This window comes from Nerophis lumbriciformis, linkage group LG27 (genome assembly GCF_033978685.3).
Source record: "Nerophis lumbriciformis linkage group LG27, RoL_Nlum_v2.1, whole genome shotgun sequence".
Lineage (NCBI taxonomy): Eukaryota > Metazoa > Chordata > Actinopteri > Syngnathiformes > Syngnathidae > Nerophis > Nerophis lumbriciformis.
In genome coordinates, this window is record NC_084574.2 from 945,001 (window position 1) to 964,591 (window position 19,591).

The 19,591-nt window shown below is 40.2% G+C and overlaps 2 protein-coding genes across 2 annotated transcripts in view; one reads left to right on the forward strand and one right to left on the reverse strand.

Moving 5' to 3' along the window:
• The window catches only part of acer2 (alkaline ceramidase 2), a 54,122-nt gene extending 52,436 nt beyond the window's left edge, over positions 1 to 1,686 (reverse strand). The window contains exons 1-2 of the mRNA XM_061923098.2: positions 1,356 to 1,686; positions 1,088 to 1,202 (exon numbers count right to left, since the gene is read on the reverse strand). Of these exons, the coding sequence (XP_061779082.1) occupies positions 1,088 to 1,202; positions 1,356 to 1,469 (229 nt within the window). The 5' untranslated portion in view covers positions 1,470 to 1,686. The remainder of the gene's footprint in view (positions 1 to 1,087; positions 1,203 to 1,355) is intronic.
• Positions 1,687 to 9,176: 7,490 nt separating this feature from the next.
• Positions 9,177 to 19,187, forward strand: rps6 (ribosomal protein S6). Its single transcript, XM_061923099.2, has 6 exons — positions 9,177 to 9,275; positions 12,326 to 12,457; positions 14,712 to 14,922; positions 18,532 to 18,678; positions 18,779 to 18,936; positions 19,054 to 19,187. The coding sequence occupies exons 1-6, from the start codon at positions 9,270 to 9,272 to the stop codon at positions 19,147 to 19,149; spliced, it is 750 nt and encodes a 249-aa protein (XP_061779083.1). The 5' UTR covers positions 9,177 to 9,269; the 3' UTR covers positions 19,150 to 19,187.
• Positions 19,188 to 19,591: the final 404 nt, after the last annotated feature.

Genomic DNA, 19,591 nt, shown 5'->3' on the forward strand with positions numbered 1-19,591 from the left:
CCACTGAGGTAAACAACCAACAGTATGTCAGAAAGCTAGCTAAAACGGTACACATATTCATAATATAGTATACATTTTAACTGACCTTTATTTGACTATTTTTGTCTTTTTTTAGGTGGCTAAAATACGCGGTGCTGCTGACCGCCATCTAACGTTACGTGTGATATATTGACTAACGTAACCCTGCTTAAAAAAAATCACTGAACAAAAAGTATGAATAAGGTAGTGAACTGCAACAGATTCCCGTGTTTGCAATAACGTTAGCAGTGAGTTTACAGCCTCACTGATTTAACTACACAGCAAATAAAAGTCACGTTACTTAGCCAATAAACGTTATCTTACATTCAAAACTTACCCTTCTTTGTGCAACTTCAAATGCCGGACGAAGTTGGAAGTTGTTGCCTCTCCATCAGTCATTTTGGAACCGCATGTGTTGCATAATGCAAACCGTTTTGTGTTGACCACCTCGTAATTTTTATACCCAAACAAAATTATTTTAGGTATCATTTTTTGTTCACTGGCGTGTGGTTTGGACATGTCTTCTTCGTTGGTTGTCCTGCAATTTGATTGGATGAATGCTGTGTGATGAAAACAAAGTAGATGTAATTTGATTGGCTGTTGTACTGAGAGCACACCAGCTGACACACGCAACGCTGATAGACAAGTACACAATGACAAATACGGAGCGCTCCCGAATAACTTTTTCATCTTTGGGTTTTGGGGAAAGCAGCAAGTCATGTCAAGTCATGTCAATTCAAAAGGCTCAAGTCCAAGTGAAGTCACAAGTCATTGATGTTAAAGTCTAAGTTGAGTTGCAAGTCTTTTTACATTTTGTCAAGTCGAGTCTAAAGTCATCAAATTCATGACTCGAGTCTGACTCGAGTCCAAGTCATGTGACTCGAGTCCACACCTCTGGTTACTACCCACCTCTGGTAATAAATCTCTAAAGTAACAGTACTCTTACTTGAGTACAATTTCTGGCTACTCTACCCACCTCTGACTGTAACTAGTAACTGGTTTTCAGTAACTAACCCAACACTGGTGACCACACATTAAAAAACAAGTCACATGAGTCAAGCCAACTTACCGACCACCACCAGCAGGGTCCAAATGAGGTAAATCCCGCTGTTGAAATGTGTTGCATATTGGCGGAACAAGCACATTAATATGGGCGGCAAAACAAAAAACAAAATGTTGCTGATCTGCAATGACAAAACAAGGGAAACAACCCATGAGGGAAGAAAAGAAATGTTTGGAGGACTTGATGCTGGAGCTCCAAACACTAAACATCAAGTCAGTGGCAACAGTTTGTTAGAAAGAGTCAGAAATGTGAATAGAGCCGACATGTAACTCACCGTGTTGTAGAACTCCGCGATGCCCGGGTAGATGAGGTAGTTGCCTTCACACCAGTCCACGTCCGAGCTGCCAGCCTGCAAGTGATCCCAAAACATCAGATTAACGTTACTCATGTCTGGACTAGTCGCGACGTGGGCACAGGACGCTTCCGTTTGGACGCCACGCTAACATGCCCGACGACGCCGTGGTTCTGGACTCTTTGTTCGCTGGGTGAATTGACAAAGAAGAAGCCGAGGTGGAAGACACTATTATTGATGCCGAAGAGCTACTTCGCCTTCTTTCCAAGCAAAACCTCCTGCTGGCTGCGACTATTGACGTCACCCGTTGACACTTGCTCAGGCTGCAGCCAAAGAGCGCACACACTGGGTCAGTCACTTCCCTTACACGCACATCCGGTTTCGCTTCACCCATTTTTCTACTGCTAATCTCAATCTTGTCAATGAGTCGTTATAAAACTAATATCAAAATGCAACATTAACAAAGTCATATCACTTAATTTCCCTATGTATGTTTTTAATCATGAAATACTATCCAGCTCACCAAAAGACGATTTACGTTAGTTAACTGTAATTTAACGCAAGGCGAAAAGAGGGACGGTAACTGTCTTGACAACGTCTAGACAAGCTCTGATCGTGGGTAAAAAGCTCAAAACGCTAATAATTTAATTTGATTAATTTTATGTTTTCAAAGGCACATTATTGAAAATCTTTTTTTTAACTTTCGTTTCGTAAGTTTGTTTCCACGGTAAACGTTATCAATGTCCTTTTATTTAATAATCGAATTGAATATATTTAAAAATAATAATAATAATAATAATAACGTAATGCATCTTTTTCATGGTGTTGCGTGCGTTAAATGTTTATATCTTGTACAATTGTTTGTTAAAATAGCCAATAACCAATTTTGTTGCCTTGGTTCGTCAGTTATCGCGATAATGCGCCAGGCCTATGTGAGAGCACTGGGCGGATATCCGGTCTCTTTCCCGTGGCGGACCGTCGTTGAGGCGGTTTGGCAAAATGAAGGTAATGGGTTTGCTAAAGCGTATCTTTGTGTAGGGAACTCTTTACATGGAAATACTATGCTTAGTGTAAATTGTTGGTTGTAAACATAAACGTGCTGTATGATACTGATGGATTATTTGCGTTATCGCTGAGGCTGCAGCCAAAGAGCGCATACACTCGGTCAGTCACTTCCCTTCCACGCACATCCGGTTTCGCTTGCAGCCATTTTTGTACGACTAAGCTCAAACTTGTCAATGAGTCGTTATAAAACTAATATCAAAATGTAACATCAACAAAGTCATATCACTTAATTTCTCTATGTATGTTTTTATCATGAAATACTCTCCAGCTCACCAAAAGACGATTTACGTTAGTTAACTGTAATTTAACGCAAGGCGAGAAGAGGGACGGTAACTGTCTTGTCAACGTCTAGACAAGCTCTGATCGTGGGTTAAAAGATAAAAACGCTGATAATTTAATTTGATTAATTTTATGTTTTCAAAGGCACATTATTGAAAATCTTTTTTTAAACTTTCGTTTCATTAGTTTGTTTCCACGGTAAACGTTATCAATGTCATTTTATTTAATAATCGAATTGAATATATTAAAAATAATAATAATAATAACGTATTGAATATTTTTCATGGTGTTGCGTGCGTTAAAATGTTTATATCATGTAAAATTGTTTGTCAAAATAGCCAATAACCAATTTTGTTCATGTTTCGTCAGTTATCGCGATAATGCGCCAGGTCTATGTGAGAGCACTGGGCGGATATCCGGTCTCTTTCCCGTGGCGGTTTGGCAAAATGAAGGTAATAAGTTTGCTAAAGCGTATCTTTGTGTAGGGAAATCTTTACATGGAAATACTATGCTTAGTGTAAATTGTTGGTTGTAAACATAAACGTGCTGTATGATACTGATGGATTATTTGCGTTATCGCTGAGGCTACGGTCAGTCACTTCCCTTCCACGCACATCCGGTTTCGCTTCACCCATTTTTGTACGACTAAGCTCAAGCTTGTCAGTGAGTCGTTATAAAACTAATATCAAAATGTAACATCAACAAAGTCATATCACTTAATTTCCCTATGTATGTTTTTAATATGAAATACTCTCCAGCTCACCAAAAGACGATTTACGTTAGTTAACTGTAATTTAACGCAAGGCGAGAAGAGGGGCGGTAACTGTCTTGTCAACGTCTAGACAAGCTCTGATTGTGGGTAAAAAGATAAAAACGCTAATAATTTAATTTGATTAATTTTATGTTTTCAAAGGCACATTATTGAAAATCTTTTTTTTTTATGAGTTTGTTTTCACGGTAAACGTTATCAATGTCATTTTATTTAATAATCGAATTGAATATATTAAAAATAATAATAATAATAACGTAATGCATCTTTTTCATGGTGTTGCGTGCGTTAAAATGTTTATATCTGGTAAAATTGTTTGTTAAAATAGCCAATAACCAATTTTGTTCATGTTTCGTCAGTTATCGCGATAATGCGCCAGGCCTATGTGAGAGCACTGGGCGGATATCCGGTCTCTTTCCCGTGGCGGACCGTCGTTGAGGCGGTTTGGCAAAATGAAGGTAATAGGTTTGCTAAAGCGTATCTTTGTGCAGGGAACTCTTTACATGGAAATACTATGCTTAGTGTAAATTGTTGGTTGTAAACATAAACGTGCTGTCTGATACTGATGGATTATTTGCGTTATCGCTGAGGCTGCAGCCAAAGAGCGCATACACTCGGTCAGTCACTTCCCTTCCACGCACATCCGGTTTCGCTTGCACCCATTTTTGTACGACTAAACTCAAACTTGTCAATGAGTCGTTATAAAACTAATATCAAAATGTAACATCAACAAAGTCATATCACTTAATTTCCCTATGTATGTTTTTAATATGAAATACTCTCCAGCTCACCAAAAGACGATTTACGTTAGTTAACTAATTTAACGCAAGGCGAGAAGAGGGACGGTAACTGTCTTGTCAACGTCTAGACAAGCTCTGATCGTGGGTAAAAAGCTAAAAACGCTAATAATTTAATTTGATTAATTTTATGTTTTCAAAGGCACATTATTGAAATTTTTTTTTTTTTTTATGAGTTTGTTTCCACGGTAAACGTTATCAATGTCATTTTATTTAATAATCGAATTGAATATATTAAAAAAAATAATAATAATAACGTAATGCGTCTTTTTCATGGTGTCGCGTGCGTTAAAATGTTTATATCTTGTAAAATTGTTTGTTAAAATAGCCAATAACCAATTTTGTTGATGTTTCGTCAGTTATCACGATAATGCGCCAGGCCTATGTGAGAGCACTGGGCGGATATCCGGTCTCTTTCCCGTGGCGGTTTGGCAAAATGAAGGTAATAAGTTTGCTAAAGCGTATCTTTGTGTAGGGAACTCTTTACATGGAAATACTATGCTTAGTGTAAATTGTTGGTTGTAAACATAAACGTGCTGTATGATACTGATGGATTATTTGCGTTATCGCTGAGGCTGCAGCCAAAGAGCGCATACACTCGGTCAGTCACTTCCCTTCCACGCACATCCGGTTTCGCTTGCACCCATTTTTGTACGACTAAGCTCAAACTTGTCAATGAGTCGTTATAAAACTAATATCAAAATGTAACATCAACAAAGTCATATCACTTAATTTCTCTATGTATGTTTTTATCTTGAAATACTCTCCAGCTCACCAAAAGACGATTTACGTTAGTTAACTGTAATTTAACGCAAGACGAAAAGAGGGACGGTAACTGTCTTGTCAACGTCTAGACAAGCTCTGATCGTGGGTTAAAAGCTAAAAACGCTAATAATTTAATTTGATTAATTTTATGTTTTCAAAGGCACATTATTGAAAAAAAATTTTTAACTTTCGTTTCGTAAGTTTGTTTCCACGGTAAACGTTATCAATGTCATTTTATTTAATAATCGAATTGAATATATTAAAAAAAATAATAATAATAACGTAATGCATCTTTTTCATGGTGTCGCGTGCGTTAAAATGTTTATATCTTGTAAAATTGTTTGTTAAAATAGCCAATAACCAATTTTGTTCATGTTTCGTCAGTTATCGCGATAATGCGCCAGGCCTATGTGAGAGCACTGGGCGGATATCCGGTCTCTTTCCCGTGGCGGACCGTCGTTGAGGCGGTTTGGCAAAATGAAGGTAATAAGTTTGCTAAAGCGTATCTTTGTGTAGGGAACTCTTTACATGGAAATACTATGCTTAGTGTAAATTGTTAGATGTAAACAGGGCCGGCCCGTGGCATAGGCCGTATAGGCAAATGCTAAGGGCGCCGTCCATCAGAGGGCGCCACGCCAGTGCCACAAATGTTGGAGGAGAAAAAAGAAGAAAAAAAAAGTTGGTAGTATTATTTCTAAATACAAAAAATAATCCCACGTTAATTAAAATGCAAAGTAAAGCCTATTTAATAGAAATATTATTATTTGTTACACCCCCCCCTCCCTCCCTCCCCCCGCACGGTGCGCCCTCTCCCTTCCCGTATCATGACTCTTTTTGGACGTCACCACATCAAAAAAATCAACACAAGATGTCAAAACGGCCAAAACTGTCAGATACCCAGGGAAGAAAAAAGAGAAAAGAAGAGGAGGAGAAACGAGAAAAGACAGCGGTAGCAGGTAGGTAACGTTAGCCTACATGAAATTATTTGTCTGTTACAGAATGTGATAGTAACCTGGCTTTTTAGCATTAAGCTAATATTAGCTTAATGCTAAAAAGCAAATGTTACATGATTCGGCAATTGCTAATCAATAAATAGCTAGTTCTGTTTTAACGTCGGGTTAATATTGTGGAGGGGGCTAAATTGTTATGGAAAATAATAATGTAACGTTAGGTAATTACAGTACTCCCACCTTACATTCCTCAGGGACATTTGTATTAGATCTATTAAGCAGGTGTTTTTTGTTTACATTGTTATTGCCTTCTGGTTAGCTAATGTTTGCCCTGCAGGTAATAGTCACTTTTCCACCCCTTTATATATTAGGTATAGTTGTAAGTAAAAAAAAAAAGGTCAAAGACAAAGCTATTCGGTTTCTTGTGAGTATATACACTTCACTGCCGATGTGGGGGGGCGCCACCTAAAATCTTGCCTAGGGCGCCAGATTGGTTAGGGCCGGGCCTGATTAGCGTTTTATCTTTTAACCCACGATCAGAGCTTGTCTAGACGTTGACAAGACAGTTACCGTCCCTCTTTTCGCCTTGCGTTAAATTACAGTTAACTAACGTAAATTGTCTTTTGGTGAGCTGGAGAGTATTTCATGATAAAAACATGCATAGAGAAATCAAGTGATATGACTTTGTTGATGTTACATTTTGATATTAGTTTTATAACGACTCATTGACAAGTTTGAGCTTAGTCGTACAAAAATGGGTGCAAGCAGGCCCGGCCCTAACCAATCTGGCGCCCTAGGCAAGATTTTAGGTGGCGCCCCCCCACATCGGCAGTGAAGTGTATATACTCACAAGAAACCGAATAGCTTTGTCTTTGACCTTTTTTTTTTACTTACAACTATACCTAATATATAAAGGGGTGGAAAAGTGACTATTACCTGCAGGGCAAACATTAGCTAACCAGAAGGCAATAACAATGTAAATAAAAACACCTGCTTAAAAGATCTAATACAAATGTCCCTGAGGAATGTAAGGTGGGAGTACTGTAATTACCTAACGTTACATTATTATTTTCCATAACAATTTAGCCCCCTCCACAATATTAACCCGACGTTAAAACAGAACTACCGTATTTTCCGCACTATAAGGCGCACCGGATTATTAGCCGCACCTTCAATGAATTACATATTTCATAACTTTGTCCACCAATAAGCCGCCCCGGACTATAAGCCGCGCCTACGCTGCGCTAAAGGGAATGTCAAAAAAACAGTCAGATAGGTCAGTCAAACTTTAATAATATATTAAAAACCAGCGTTCTAACAACTCTGTTCACTCCCAAAATGTACGCAAATGTGCAATCACAAACATAGTAAAATTCAAAATAGTGCAGAGCAATAGCAACATAATGTTGCTCGAACGTTAATGTCACAACACACAAAATAAACATAGCGCTCACTTTCTGAAGTTATTCTTCATTCGTAAATCCTTCGTCTTCGGTGTCCGAAGTGAAAAGTTGGGCAAATTTACGATCCACTGGCAGATGTTGGCGTCGTCTGGCGCTGCCTCCTCGTCTTAGTGAAGGTGTGTTCGCCTTCTGTCTTCCATTGTTCCCACGCAGTTAGCAGTCTAGCTTCGAATGCCCTGTTGACACCAATATCTAGCGGCTGGAGGTCTTTTGTCAATCCACCCGGAATGACGGCGAGTATTGAATTAAGCGCGTAAGCGTGTCTCTCAATGTGCTGTTATGAGCTAGCAAATATAACAACTACACTACCCAGCATGCAACGATAGTTACAAGCATGCGCGGTAGCCCTGAGAAGTTCCCACGCAGTTAGCAGTCTAGCTTCGAATGCCCTGTTGACACCAATATCTAGCGGCTGGAGGTCTTTTGTCAATCCACCCGGAATGACGGCGAGTATTGAATTAAGCGCGTAAGCGTGTCTCTCAATGTGCTGTTATGAGCTAGCAAATATAACAACTACACTACCCAGCATGCAACGATAGTTACGAGCATGCGCGGTAGCCCTGAGAAGCGTTGTTGTATGCTGGGAGTTAGAATGTGGTTATGAGCACGCTGTGAGAAAACGTTGAGAACTCAGTTAACACGCCTCGTCTGCATTATTTATAATTAGACAGACAACACACTTAATAGGAGCCATTTTGGGGTCTTTACATAAACACACAAATGGAAATGAAACGTCACATATCCCAGCATGCACCGCGCGCTTCTTCTACGGGGAAAAAAGATGGCGGCTGTTTACCGTAGTTGCGAGACCTAAACTTTATGAAAATGAATCTTAATATTTATCCATATATAAAGCGCACCGGGTTATAAGGCGCACTGTCAGCTTTTGAGAAAGTTTGTGGTTTTTAGGTGCGCCTTATAGTGCGGAAAATACGGTAGCTATTTATTGATTAGCAATTGCCGAATCATGTAACATTTGCTTTTTAGCATTAAGCTAATATTAGCTTAATGCTAAAAAGCCAGGTTACTATCACATTCTGTAACAGACAAATAATTTCATGTAGGCTAACGTTACCTACCTGCTACCTCTGTCTTTTCTCGTTTCTCCTCCTCTTCTTTTCTCTTTTTTCTTCCCTGGGCACCTGACAGTTTTGGCCGTTTTGACATCTTGTGTTGATTTTTTTGATGTGGTGACGTCCAAAAAGAGTCATGATACGGGAAGGGAGGGGGCGCACCGTGCGGGGGGAGGGAGGGGGGGGTGTAACAAATAATAATATTTCTATTAAATAGGCTTTACTTTGCATTTTAATTAACGTGGGATTATTTTTTGTATTTAGAAATAATAGTACCAACTTTTTTTTTTTTTTTTCTCCCTCCATTTGTGGCACTGGCGTGGCGCCCCCTGATGGACGGCGCCCTTAGCATTTGCCTATACGGCCTATGCCAAGGGCCGGCCCTGACGCTAATAATTTAATTTGATTAATTTTATGATTTCAAAGGCACATTATTGAAAATCTTTTTTACTTTCGTTTAATGAGTTCACGGTAAACGTTATCAATGTAATTTTATTTAATAATCGAATTGAATATATTAAAACAAATAATAATAATAACGTAATTAATCTTTTCCATGGTGTTGCGTGCGGTAAAATGTTTATATCTTGTAAAATTGTTTGTTAAAATAGCCAATAACCAATTTTGTTCATGTTTCGTCAGTTATCGCGATAATGCGCCAGGCCTATGTGAGAGCACTGGGCGGATATCCGGTCTCTTTCCCGTGGCGGACCGTCGTTGAGGCGGTTTGGCAAAATGAAGGTAATAGGTTTGCTAATGCGTATCTTTGTGTAGGGAACTCTTTACATGGAAATACTATGCTTAGTGTAAATTGTTAGATGTAAACGTAAACGTGCTGTATGATACTTGTGGATTATTTGCGTTATCGCTGAGGATGAGTTTAGATTTTAGTCAAGCTCGCGCCGACTTGTATGCTACCGAGTATGGAAACATGGCCGCCGACGTAAAGAAATGTGCATCAAGCTGACACCGCCGTTGTACTAATCACTGTTTTTTTTAAATTATTGTGCATCGTTCTTGAGGTGTGATGTGTATATACACATATAGAACGAGAGAGTGTGCCTCGAGATAATTAACACCGGAGTTGCAGTGTCACAACCATTTCGGCTTAGCTTACCATTAGCTTAGCTCAGTGTTTTTCAACCACTGTGTCGCGGCACACTAGTGTAGATTATCTCACTTCACCTATTTGGGTAAAAAAAAATGTTTTTTTGCAAACCAATAATTATAGTCTGCAAATGATGTGTTGAGTGTCGGTGCTGTCTAGAGGTCGTCAGAGTAACCGTGTAATAATCTTCCATATCAGTAGGTAGCATCCTTGATTGACTGAAACTTTTATTAGTAGATTTCACAGTACATATTCCGTACAATTGACCACTAAATGGTAACACCCAAATAAGTTTTTCACACTTGTTTAAGTCGCATACCTGCCAACTACTCCGGTTTTCCCGTAATTAGTACGGTTTTCATCAACCTATTCCGGGTTACGGTTGCAGTGATAAAAAATAAGGTTTTTCATTAATTAAACATTTTTATTTTTTTTTAAGTTTTATTCACGAAATCGCGTAACAACAATCACAATCGACACTGCTTCCCGTAACTTCCTATCGAGCCATTCCGAATGCCATGCGCGAGGCTATTTATAGCACCGCTGCCAAGCACGAGGCACCAGTTGTCATTGTTTCCAAACGAGCGAACGATCATGGAATCAGCCGGAGAAAAATCGCAAACGAGTCTTAAACCGAAAAGAAAACTGCAGTCATTCTGTAAAGAATATTCAAAAGCCTATCCGGGAATAATTATCCGTTCCAAAAAGGGTGAAAACTACGCGAATTGCACCTTGTGCAGACAAGATTTTTCGATCGGACACGGAGGAATTAGCGATGTAAAAGACCACGTTGGGACAAAAAAACAAGTCTAATGCCGTTGCTAGCGATACAAGTGGTAAACTTTCAACGTTTTTCGGATTTTAGCCACAAAAAGGTAATGACACCAATGTTATCTATTGGAATTGTTTAGTACTGTTAAAAGTGTTTATACTATTTGTGCTTTCAAGTCCAAGTTGAAGAAATCTTGTTAAATGTTGACAGCATAACTACCAAAATACAGAAGTATGTCCTTAATATTTTTGCAGTGCTATTTCTGTTGAAAAGTTCAAATGATTACATTAGAGATGTGATGTGCCACTTTTCAAGTGTCTGATGGCTTAAATTCATTTTCATTCATTTTTCATATTTTGAATTCTTTTGAAAGGCTTACAAAAAAACTACATTTGAATTGTAATTCCATGCTATTGACAGGACTATTAATTTTAATGAAGTTAGCTTACCATGTTTACAGTATGATAATTGTGATAGAAATGTGAATTTTAGGCACAGAATATTTTTTACAATTGAACAAGGCAGTAGATTATACAAGCTTGGACAGAAAGTTAATAATGACACCAATTTTTTTTTTTAATGGAATTGTTTAGTACTGTTTTACCATTTGTTTACTGTAAAAAGTGTTTATACTTTCAATTAACAAATTGAAGTCTTGTGAAAGGTTGACAGGATAACTGGCATTAACTGTCAAAATAATTTCAAACTATTGAAGTTAGCTTACAGAATAAACATGTCAATCAACCCATATGATTTTTGCTGTAATATTTTTGTTTTCAAAAGTCACTGTGACTGATAGAAAAGTGATGGTTTTAGCAACATTTTAACCTGTCTGAATGCAATCAATCATTTTGCGTCGGAAGCCCCCCTGAACCCCCCACCAGGACTTTGTCCTGGACCTACCGGGGCTGCGGCCCCTGGACCCTGGCTACTAGATTTTTCTGATTTCAAAAGTTGGCAGGTATGCGAATACGTTTTTCAACTTGTTTAAGCCGGTAGCTAATTGCTTTGTAGATGTCGGAAACAGTGGGAGGCAACATGCAGGTAAAAAGGTGTCTAATGCTTAAACCTAAATTAAACAAAAGGTGAGTGCCCCTATGAAAAGGCATTGAAGCATAGGGAAGGCTATGCAGAACGAAACTAAAACTGAACTGGCTACAAAGTAAACAAAAACAGAATGCTGGACGACAGCAAAGACTTACTGTACTGTGGAGCAAAGACGGCGTCCACAATGTACATCCGAACATGATGTGACAATCAACAATGTCCCTACAATGAAGGATAAACGCAACTGAAGTATTTTTGATTGCTAAAACAAAGTAGATGCGGGAAATAACGCTCAAAGGAAGACATGAAACTGCTACAGGAAAATACCAAAAAAAGAGAAAAAGCCACCAAAATAGGAGTGCAAGACAAGAAGTAAAACACTACACACAGGAAAACAGCAAAAAAGTCCAAATAAGTCAGGGTGTGATGTGACAGGTGGTGACAGTACACCTACTTTGAAACAAGAGCTATAGTGATGAATGCTTGGTTATGCTTTAAAGTCATATCCAACAATAGCGACGACTTAACTGTCAATTGAGTTTCGTTGTTTAATGATTTCTGCTGGTGGTGTGCCTCCACATTTTTTTCAACGCAAAAATGTGCCTTGGCTCAAAAAAGGTTGAAAAACACTGGTTTAGCTGTTGAATGTGTCATGTGGCTTTCCTTGAGTTACAGAGTCGCAGATGGACATTGTATAGATTAGCTCTTTGTGTGGAGCTGTCCAGACTGTAGATAAACTTGTGTATCAAGTTAAGTTTGAGGAGTAAGAGTTTAATGTTCTGATGACTGCACTCCTCCTGTGTCAAGTTGTTATTAGCAGTGCAAGTTAGGCGCCAGTGACCAACATCTCCTGTTTTCTTGCAGCTAAACATCTCATTCCCGGCTACTGGCTGCCAAAAGCTGATTGAGGTCGATGATGAACGCAAGCTGCGTACCTTCTATGAGAAGCGTATGGCCGCCGAAGTGGGCGCTGACCCCTTAGGAGATGAGTGGAAGGTAAGTTTTGCAGTTGAGTGCAGGTAAACGTGGCACACCAGTGGATTCTCTTGACTCAACTGTAGTCATGAAGGCGGGACAGCGTGCTGCCAGAGTAACTGTAGAGCGCTCACCAGATGCGACCTGACCGTAACCGTGGCAGGTTGAAACTGCAGAGCTCTCCCAAGTCCTTTGTCTGCAACACAATAACATTTGTGTGCTTTGAAAAGATTTGTTTTACCGTATTTTCCGCACTATAAGGCGCACCGGATTATTAGCCGCACCTTCTATGAATTACATATTTCATAATTTTGTCCACCAATAAGCCGCCCCGGACTATAAGCCGCGCCTACGCTGCGCTAAAGTGAATGTCAAAAAAACGCTGCGCTAAAGTGAATGTCAAAAAAACAGTCAGATAGTTCAGTCAAACTTTAATAATATATTGAAAACCAGCGTTCTAACAACTCTGTCCCAAAATGTACAAATGTGCAATCACAAACATAGTAAAATTCAAAATGGTGTAGAGCAATAGCAACATACCGGTAATGTTGCTCGAACGTTAATGTCACAACACACAACACACAAAATAAACATAGCGCTCACTTTCTGAAGTTATTCTTCATTCGTACCGGTAAATCCTTCGAATTCTTCATCTTCGGTGTCCGAATTGAAAAGTTGCGCAAGTGTGGGTTCCAAAATGGCCGGCTCCGTCTCTTCGAAGTCATCGGATTCAGTGTCGCTGTTGTTGTGCAGCAGTTCTGTGAATCCTGCCTTCCGGAAAGCTCGGACCACAGTTGTGACAGAAATATCTGCCCAGGCATTTACAATCCACTGGCAGATGTTGGCGTATGTCGTCCGGCGTTGTCTGCCCGTCTTAGTGAAGGTGTGTTCGCCTTCGGTCATCCATTTTTCCCACGCAGTTCGCAGTCGTGATTTGAATGCCCTGTTGACACCAATATCCAGCGGTTGGAGTTCTTTGGTTAATCCACCCGGAATGACGGCGAGTGTTGTATTTGTGTGCTTCACTTGTTTTTTGACACCATCTGTGATGTGGGCGCGCATAGAGTCGTATATCAACATGGACGGAGCAGCGTGAAAAAAGCCACCCGGCCTCTTCGCGTAAACTTCCCTTAACCACTCGCTCATCTTTTCTTCATCCATCCATCCCTTCGAGTTAGCTTTTATGATGACGCCGGCTGGAAAGGTCTCTTTTGGCAAGGTCTTCCTTTTGAATATCACCATGGGAGGAAGTTTCTGGCCATTAGCATGGCAAGCTAGAACCACAGTGAAGGACGACTTTTCATTCCCAGTGGTGCGAATATTCACCGTACGTGCTCCCGTTGTATCAACAGTGCGGTTCACAGGAATATCAAAAGTCAGTGGAACCTCGTCCATGTTGATAATGTTCTCTGGCCGGATCTTTTTTTCCGCTATCTTCTTTTTACAATATGCACGGAAAGTAGCCAGCTTTTCTTTAAAGTCGTTAGGCAGTTGCTGTGAAACAGTGGTCCGTGTGCGGATGGAGAGATTGCGTCTTTTCATAAACCGAAAACACCAAGAAGCACCACCTTTAAAATCATCCAGGTGAAGTTCGCTTGCTAGCGTTGTTGCCTTCATTCGAATAGTGATGGTGCTGACACTTCTGCTTGCTGCTCTCTGCTCAACAACCCACTGTTGGAGTTCGTCCTCCAACTGTTGCCATCGTGCTTTGTTCCCTCGGAAGCTCTGTTTTGTCTTCTTTACCTGGCGCAGGTCATCTTCTTGCTTCCTCCACCTACGCACCATTGATTCATTTATGTTATATTCTCTTGCTGCTGCTCTATTTCCGTGTTCTTCGGCATGACTTATTGCCTTAAGTTTAAATTCTGCGTTATAAGCGTGTCGTTTAGTAGGAGCCATTTTGTAGTCTGGTCTTTACAGATGTAGACAAACAAAGGAAATGAAACGAAATATCCGCGCGCTTCTTTTTCTTCCGGGGGCGGGCGGTAGCGCTTCCTGTTCTATGGGGGCGGGTGCTTACCTTGGCGGTTGCTTGCGTAGAAGAAGAAGCGCTTCCTGTTCTACCGGGAAAAAAGATGGCGGCTGTTTACCGAAGTTGCGAGATCGAAACTTTATGAAAATGAATCGTAATAAAGCGCACCGGGTTATAAGGCGCACTGTTAGCTTTTGAGAAAATTTGTGGTTTTTAGGTGCGCCTTATAGTGCGGAAAATACGGTAGTTACTGATAGTTTTTTTTTAATATAATTTTTAAAATGTACCTTTTTTTGTTCCCAGGGTTACGTTGTGCGCATCAGCGGAGGCAATGACAAGCAGGGCTTCCCCATGAAGCAAGGCGTGCTGACTCAAGGCCGCGTGCGCCTGCTGCTCAGCAAGGGCCACTCCTGCTACCGGCCCCGCAGGACCGGCGAGCGCAAGCGCAAGTCTGTCCGTGGCTGCATCGTCGACGCCAACCTTAGCGTGCTCAACTTGGTCATTATCAAGAAAGGTAAATCTGTAGGACCATACCATCTGAGCGTGCGCACATTTTCAATTAGGGCTGGACAATTATTCACATTTAGATTTTGGCTTGTCAGGATCATGAATATTGCTGTGGAAAACTCGCTTTTAAGCAGCCTCAAATCATCTGTCTCCTTATTTGTCAAGCTCAGAACAGCAATAACTGCGACAAAATAAGTTTTATAAAATGTACTTTACACCGCATAATGTACCTAAAGCACTTGTTGATATATTTACAAAAATATTATTTTGTTTTAAAATATTGGTTCAAATAGTTAGACTTGTATTGCACCAATACATGTAAGGAGTTTTGCATTTTATTACATTTTATATAGGACGCAAAACGTTCACTCTATGGTGGTAAGATTAGTGTAAAAAGTTAAACTGATATAATATATCATATACTGTACATATTATGTAAATGTTACATATGTTATATTTTATATTGCTACTGCGGTACATTTTTAGTCTATCTTGTACCTGTATTGTCCTTTCCAACCTCTGTAACTGAGCTACTGTGTGGAACAATTTCCCTTGTGGATCAATAGTTTGTCTAAGTCTAAACAAGATGAAAAACTGATTATTATATTGCTGTTATTTCAATTTATTGTTATTGTAGATTCCTAATGAAGCCTTTAGCTTGACGCTCCTCTACTTTCTTTCTCCTGCTCCGCTTGATGCGGCAACAACAAACAAACTCCAGACGCTCCTCTTTGTTTTGTATCGTTTACTTAATAATTCAAAAACGTAAAACAATAACGATGTGGGAACAAATGAATGGCAAAATAAAAAGAGTTTGTTACAGTAGGTGTTAGAAAAAGTAAGAGTGAGAAAAAGTAAGAATGAGGTCAAAAAACTGTGTGGCTCAATTCCCCCGCACCTGACTGCCATTACCCATAATGCACTCTGTCCAAAAACCAACCAACCACACAGATCCTTCCGCCATATATGCAATCAAACAGTTACGTCATCAAACTATTTAGACAAATGTAATAATTCTAAGCATGCAAATAAAGTAAATAGTCCCATTTTGGCTGCATAAACATAAAGCACCTTCCATAAAAATGTAAATGAACTTAAACAGCATTTAGGCTCCTACAGTTATTATTATTTTGTTTATTCTTCACTAATTTCATGAATGGAAAATGTATGCGAAAACAAAGTCACGTTCTTAAAATGTTTGTTATGAGAATCAGAATAGTTTTTATTGCCGTTGTTTGAGAATGGGTTCACAAACTAGGAATTTTACTTGGTGCAACATAAAACACAGAATAGGTAATAACATGAGCTGTAACTGAGCTATCAGATCTTGTTATTGTTCATGTGCCTGATGGCCCAGGGGTAAAAAGTGTTCAGGTGGCGGGAGGTGTGGGTCTGGATGGACCGTAGTCTCCTGTCTGAGGGCAGAATAGTTTGTGTCCAGGGTGAGAAGAGTCAGCTGTGAGCCCACCCACACACCACCTGGTCCTGGAGGGATGGGAGTTTGCGTCAAAGTATTCCTCTTTTTCTTTTTAAATGAAATATCGATAAAAATCTGATGTACCGTATTTTCCGCACTATAAGGCGCATCGGATTATAAGGCGCACCTTCAATGAATGGCATATTTCAAAACTTTGTTCATATATAAGGCGCACCGGATTATAAGGCGCACCTATGTCAACAAAACAGTCAGATAGGTCAGTCAAACTTTATTAATAGATAACCAGCGTTCTGACAACTCCGTTCACTCCCAAAATGAATAAACAGCTGATTTACTCGTGTTACGTAAATCAAACGTGCAATCACAATATAGTAACACGTGAAATAGTGCAGAGCAATAACAATATATCAATAACTCAACGTTGCTCAAACGTTAATGTCACACAACACACTAAATAAAAATGTAAAGCTCACTTTATAAAGTTATAGCTCATTCACAAATCCCTCGAATTCTTCTTCTTCAGTGTCCGAATTAAACAGTTGAGCGAATACGGCATCCAACATGGCCGGCTCCGTCTCGTCGAAGTCGTCATTAATGGAGTCAGTGTCGTTGCCGTTTATTAGTTCAGTTACAATTCCTGCCTTCCTGAAAGCTCGGACCACAGATGAGACTGAATCAGCCCAGGCATTTACGATCCACTGGCAGATGTTGGCGTATGTCGTCTGGCGCTGTCTCCCTGTCTTGGTGAACGTCACGTGTGTTCGCCTTCTGTCATCCATTGTTCCCACGCAGTTAGCAGTCTAGCTTCGAATGCCCTGTTGACACCAATATCTAGCGGCTGGAGGTCTTTTGTCAATCCACCCGGAATGACGGCGAGTATTGAATTAAGCGCGTAAGCGTGTCTCTTAATGTGATGTTATGAGCTAGCAAATATAACAACTACACTACCCAGCATGCAACGATAGTGACGAGCATGCGCGGTAGCCCTGAGAAGCGTTGTTGTATGCTGGCAGTTAGAATGTGGTTATGAGCACGCTGTGAGTAAACATTGAGAACTCAGTTAACACGCCTCGTCTGCATTATTTATAATTAGACAGACAACACACTTAATAGGAGCCATTTTGGGGTCTTTACATAAACACACAAATGGAAATGAAACGTCACATATCCCAGCATGCACCGCGCGCTTCTTCTACGGGGAAAAAAGATGGCGGCTGTTTACCGTAGTTGTGAGACCAAAACTTTATGAAAATTAATATTAATATTAACCCATATATAAGGCGCACCGGATTATAAGGCGCACTGTCAGCTTTTGAGAAAATTTGTGGTTTTTAGATGCGCCTTATAGTGCGGAAAATACGGTAAACAAAATTTGTTGAGGCTTGCCTAAACGCCGCACTGACAGGGAGCACCGCAACCAGCTGACTTGTTGTCACCTCCGTTCACTCCGAGCCACAACCTTGATGGCTGTCCACTTTGCTGCTAATTACTATCCAAACACTTGTTAGTTCCAAACCAGTTGTAGTTTTTATTTCTAGGTATAGTTTTGACCTGACTGATTGTAAACAGGTCACAACACAGGAAGTATATTACCTGAGGGGGCGTGGCTACAGGATAGAGTTGCTAAATGGGAAACTTTACAATTTTACATTTTCAATGATAATGTTAGTAAATTATTGAAAAAAAGTACAAATTCTCGGACATTACATGGCACATGTGCCAAAAAAGGTCGGTAGATGAGAATAAATAGAAGGTAAAATATAGTGTAGAAATGCACCCAATTACAGAAAAGTCTTTAATTTTTAAAATGTTCTTTCAGGGTTTGCGTGGCAGCACTTGGCGCCAAAATAAATTCCACCCCCCTCAAATTTTCTTCTTTTGAATTAGATGTCAAATACTCCTGTTTTAATATGACTGAATAATCGTCTTATTGATATTTTTAGCCATAATGGTCCAGCCCTATTTTGAAGTCACTAGAACCTTGAGTCAGCACATCAGTGGTTCCTTTGGACTCTTCTGTAGTCCGAAGGATTGGACAGTGTGTGCAACAATAATTGTGGAGCTGCTGTCCAGATGCAACCAGAGCCAGCAAAGTGGATGGTTGAACTGAAGTGCTCTCACATTGACATCAAATGTTTGCTGCTGGACTGTGCAGAACTTCACCTTGTTTTTCCTTAGGCGAGAAGGAGATTCCCGGCCTCACCGACAGCGCCGTCCCTCGCCGCCTGGGTCCCAAGAGGGCCAGTAAGATCCGCAAGCTCTTCAACCTGGCCAAGGAGGATGATGTCAGACAGTACGTGGTGAGGAGACCCTTGACCAAGGAAGGCAAGTTGATGGAATACATTGTGACACAGAAGACATGATGCTATGTACTTACTGTGGTGGGCACCATGTGTACTCAGTGTCATCCTTTGCCCTTTGGTAGGCAAGAAGCAAAGATCCAAGGCTCCCAAGATCCAGAGACTGGTGACCCCTCGTGTGCTGCAGCACAAACGTCGCCGCATCGCCCTGAAGAAGCAGCGCACCCAGAAGAACAAAGAGGAGGCATCCGAGTACGCCAAGCTGCTGGCCAAGAGGATGAAGGTGAGCACTGCACATGAAGTGGATTGTTACCTCAACTATGATGCAAAAAGACATTTTTACACAGTTGTGGTGTGGGAAAACCTTTAGACTGAACTTTGTTCCCTCTCACACCATCAGGAAGCCAAAGAGAAGCGCCAGGAACAGATTGCAAAGAGGCGTCGCCTTTCTTCTCTCAGGGCCTCCCAATCCAAGTCAGAGTCCAGCCAAAAGTGAACTCTAAAAAGTTAAATAAAATGACCTTTTGCTCTAAATTCAGATGTTTCATCTTTGTCAGCACAATTACTACTTGTTGACATTTTACTTATTGTAGGAAATATGGATTTGTACGCTTTACCAATTGGCTTTTATGCCTGATGAAAACACTTCTCCCCTTGTACAATAAGAGTACCGTATTTTTGAGAGTATAAGTTGCACCTGCCGAAAATGCACAAAGAAGGAAAAAAACATAAGTCGCACTGGAGCCCGGCCAAACTATGAAAAAAAACTGCGACTTATAGTCCGAAAAATACGGTAGTACCAGTATGTTTTCTTTTACATCTAAAATATTTTAGTGGTCAAAGTTTGGTAAAGTCAGGATGCAGCTCTACTTTGATGGTCTTCTTTGTCAGACATGTACCGGTAATATTTAATAGACTATATGCTATTTTCTATTAGA

Excerpts from the sequence above, each read along its gene's own strand:
- rps6 (XM_061923099.2), top strand. Across the intron at positions 18,679-18,778 it reads GAGACCCTTGACCAAGGAAG|GCAAGAAGCAAAGATCCAAG; the intron begins GCAAGTTGATGG and ends GCCCTTTGGTAG. Across the intron at positions 18,937-19,053 it reads TGCTGGCCAAGAGGATGAAG|GAAGCCAAAGAGAAGCGCCA; the intron begins GTGAGCACTGCA and ends TCACACCATCAG.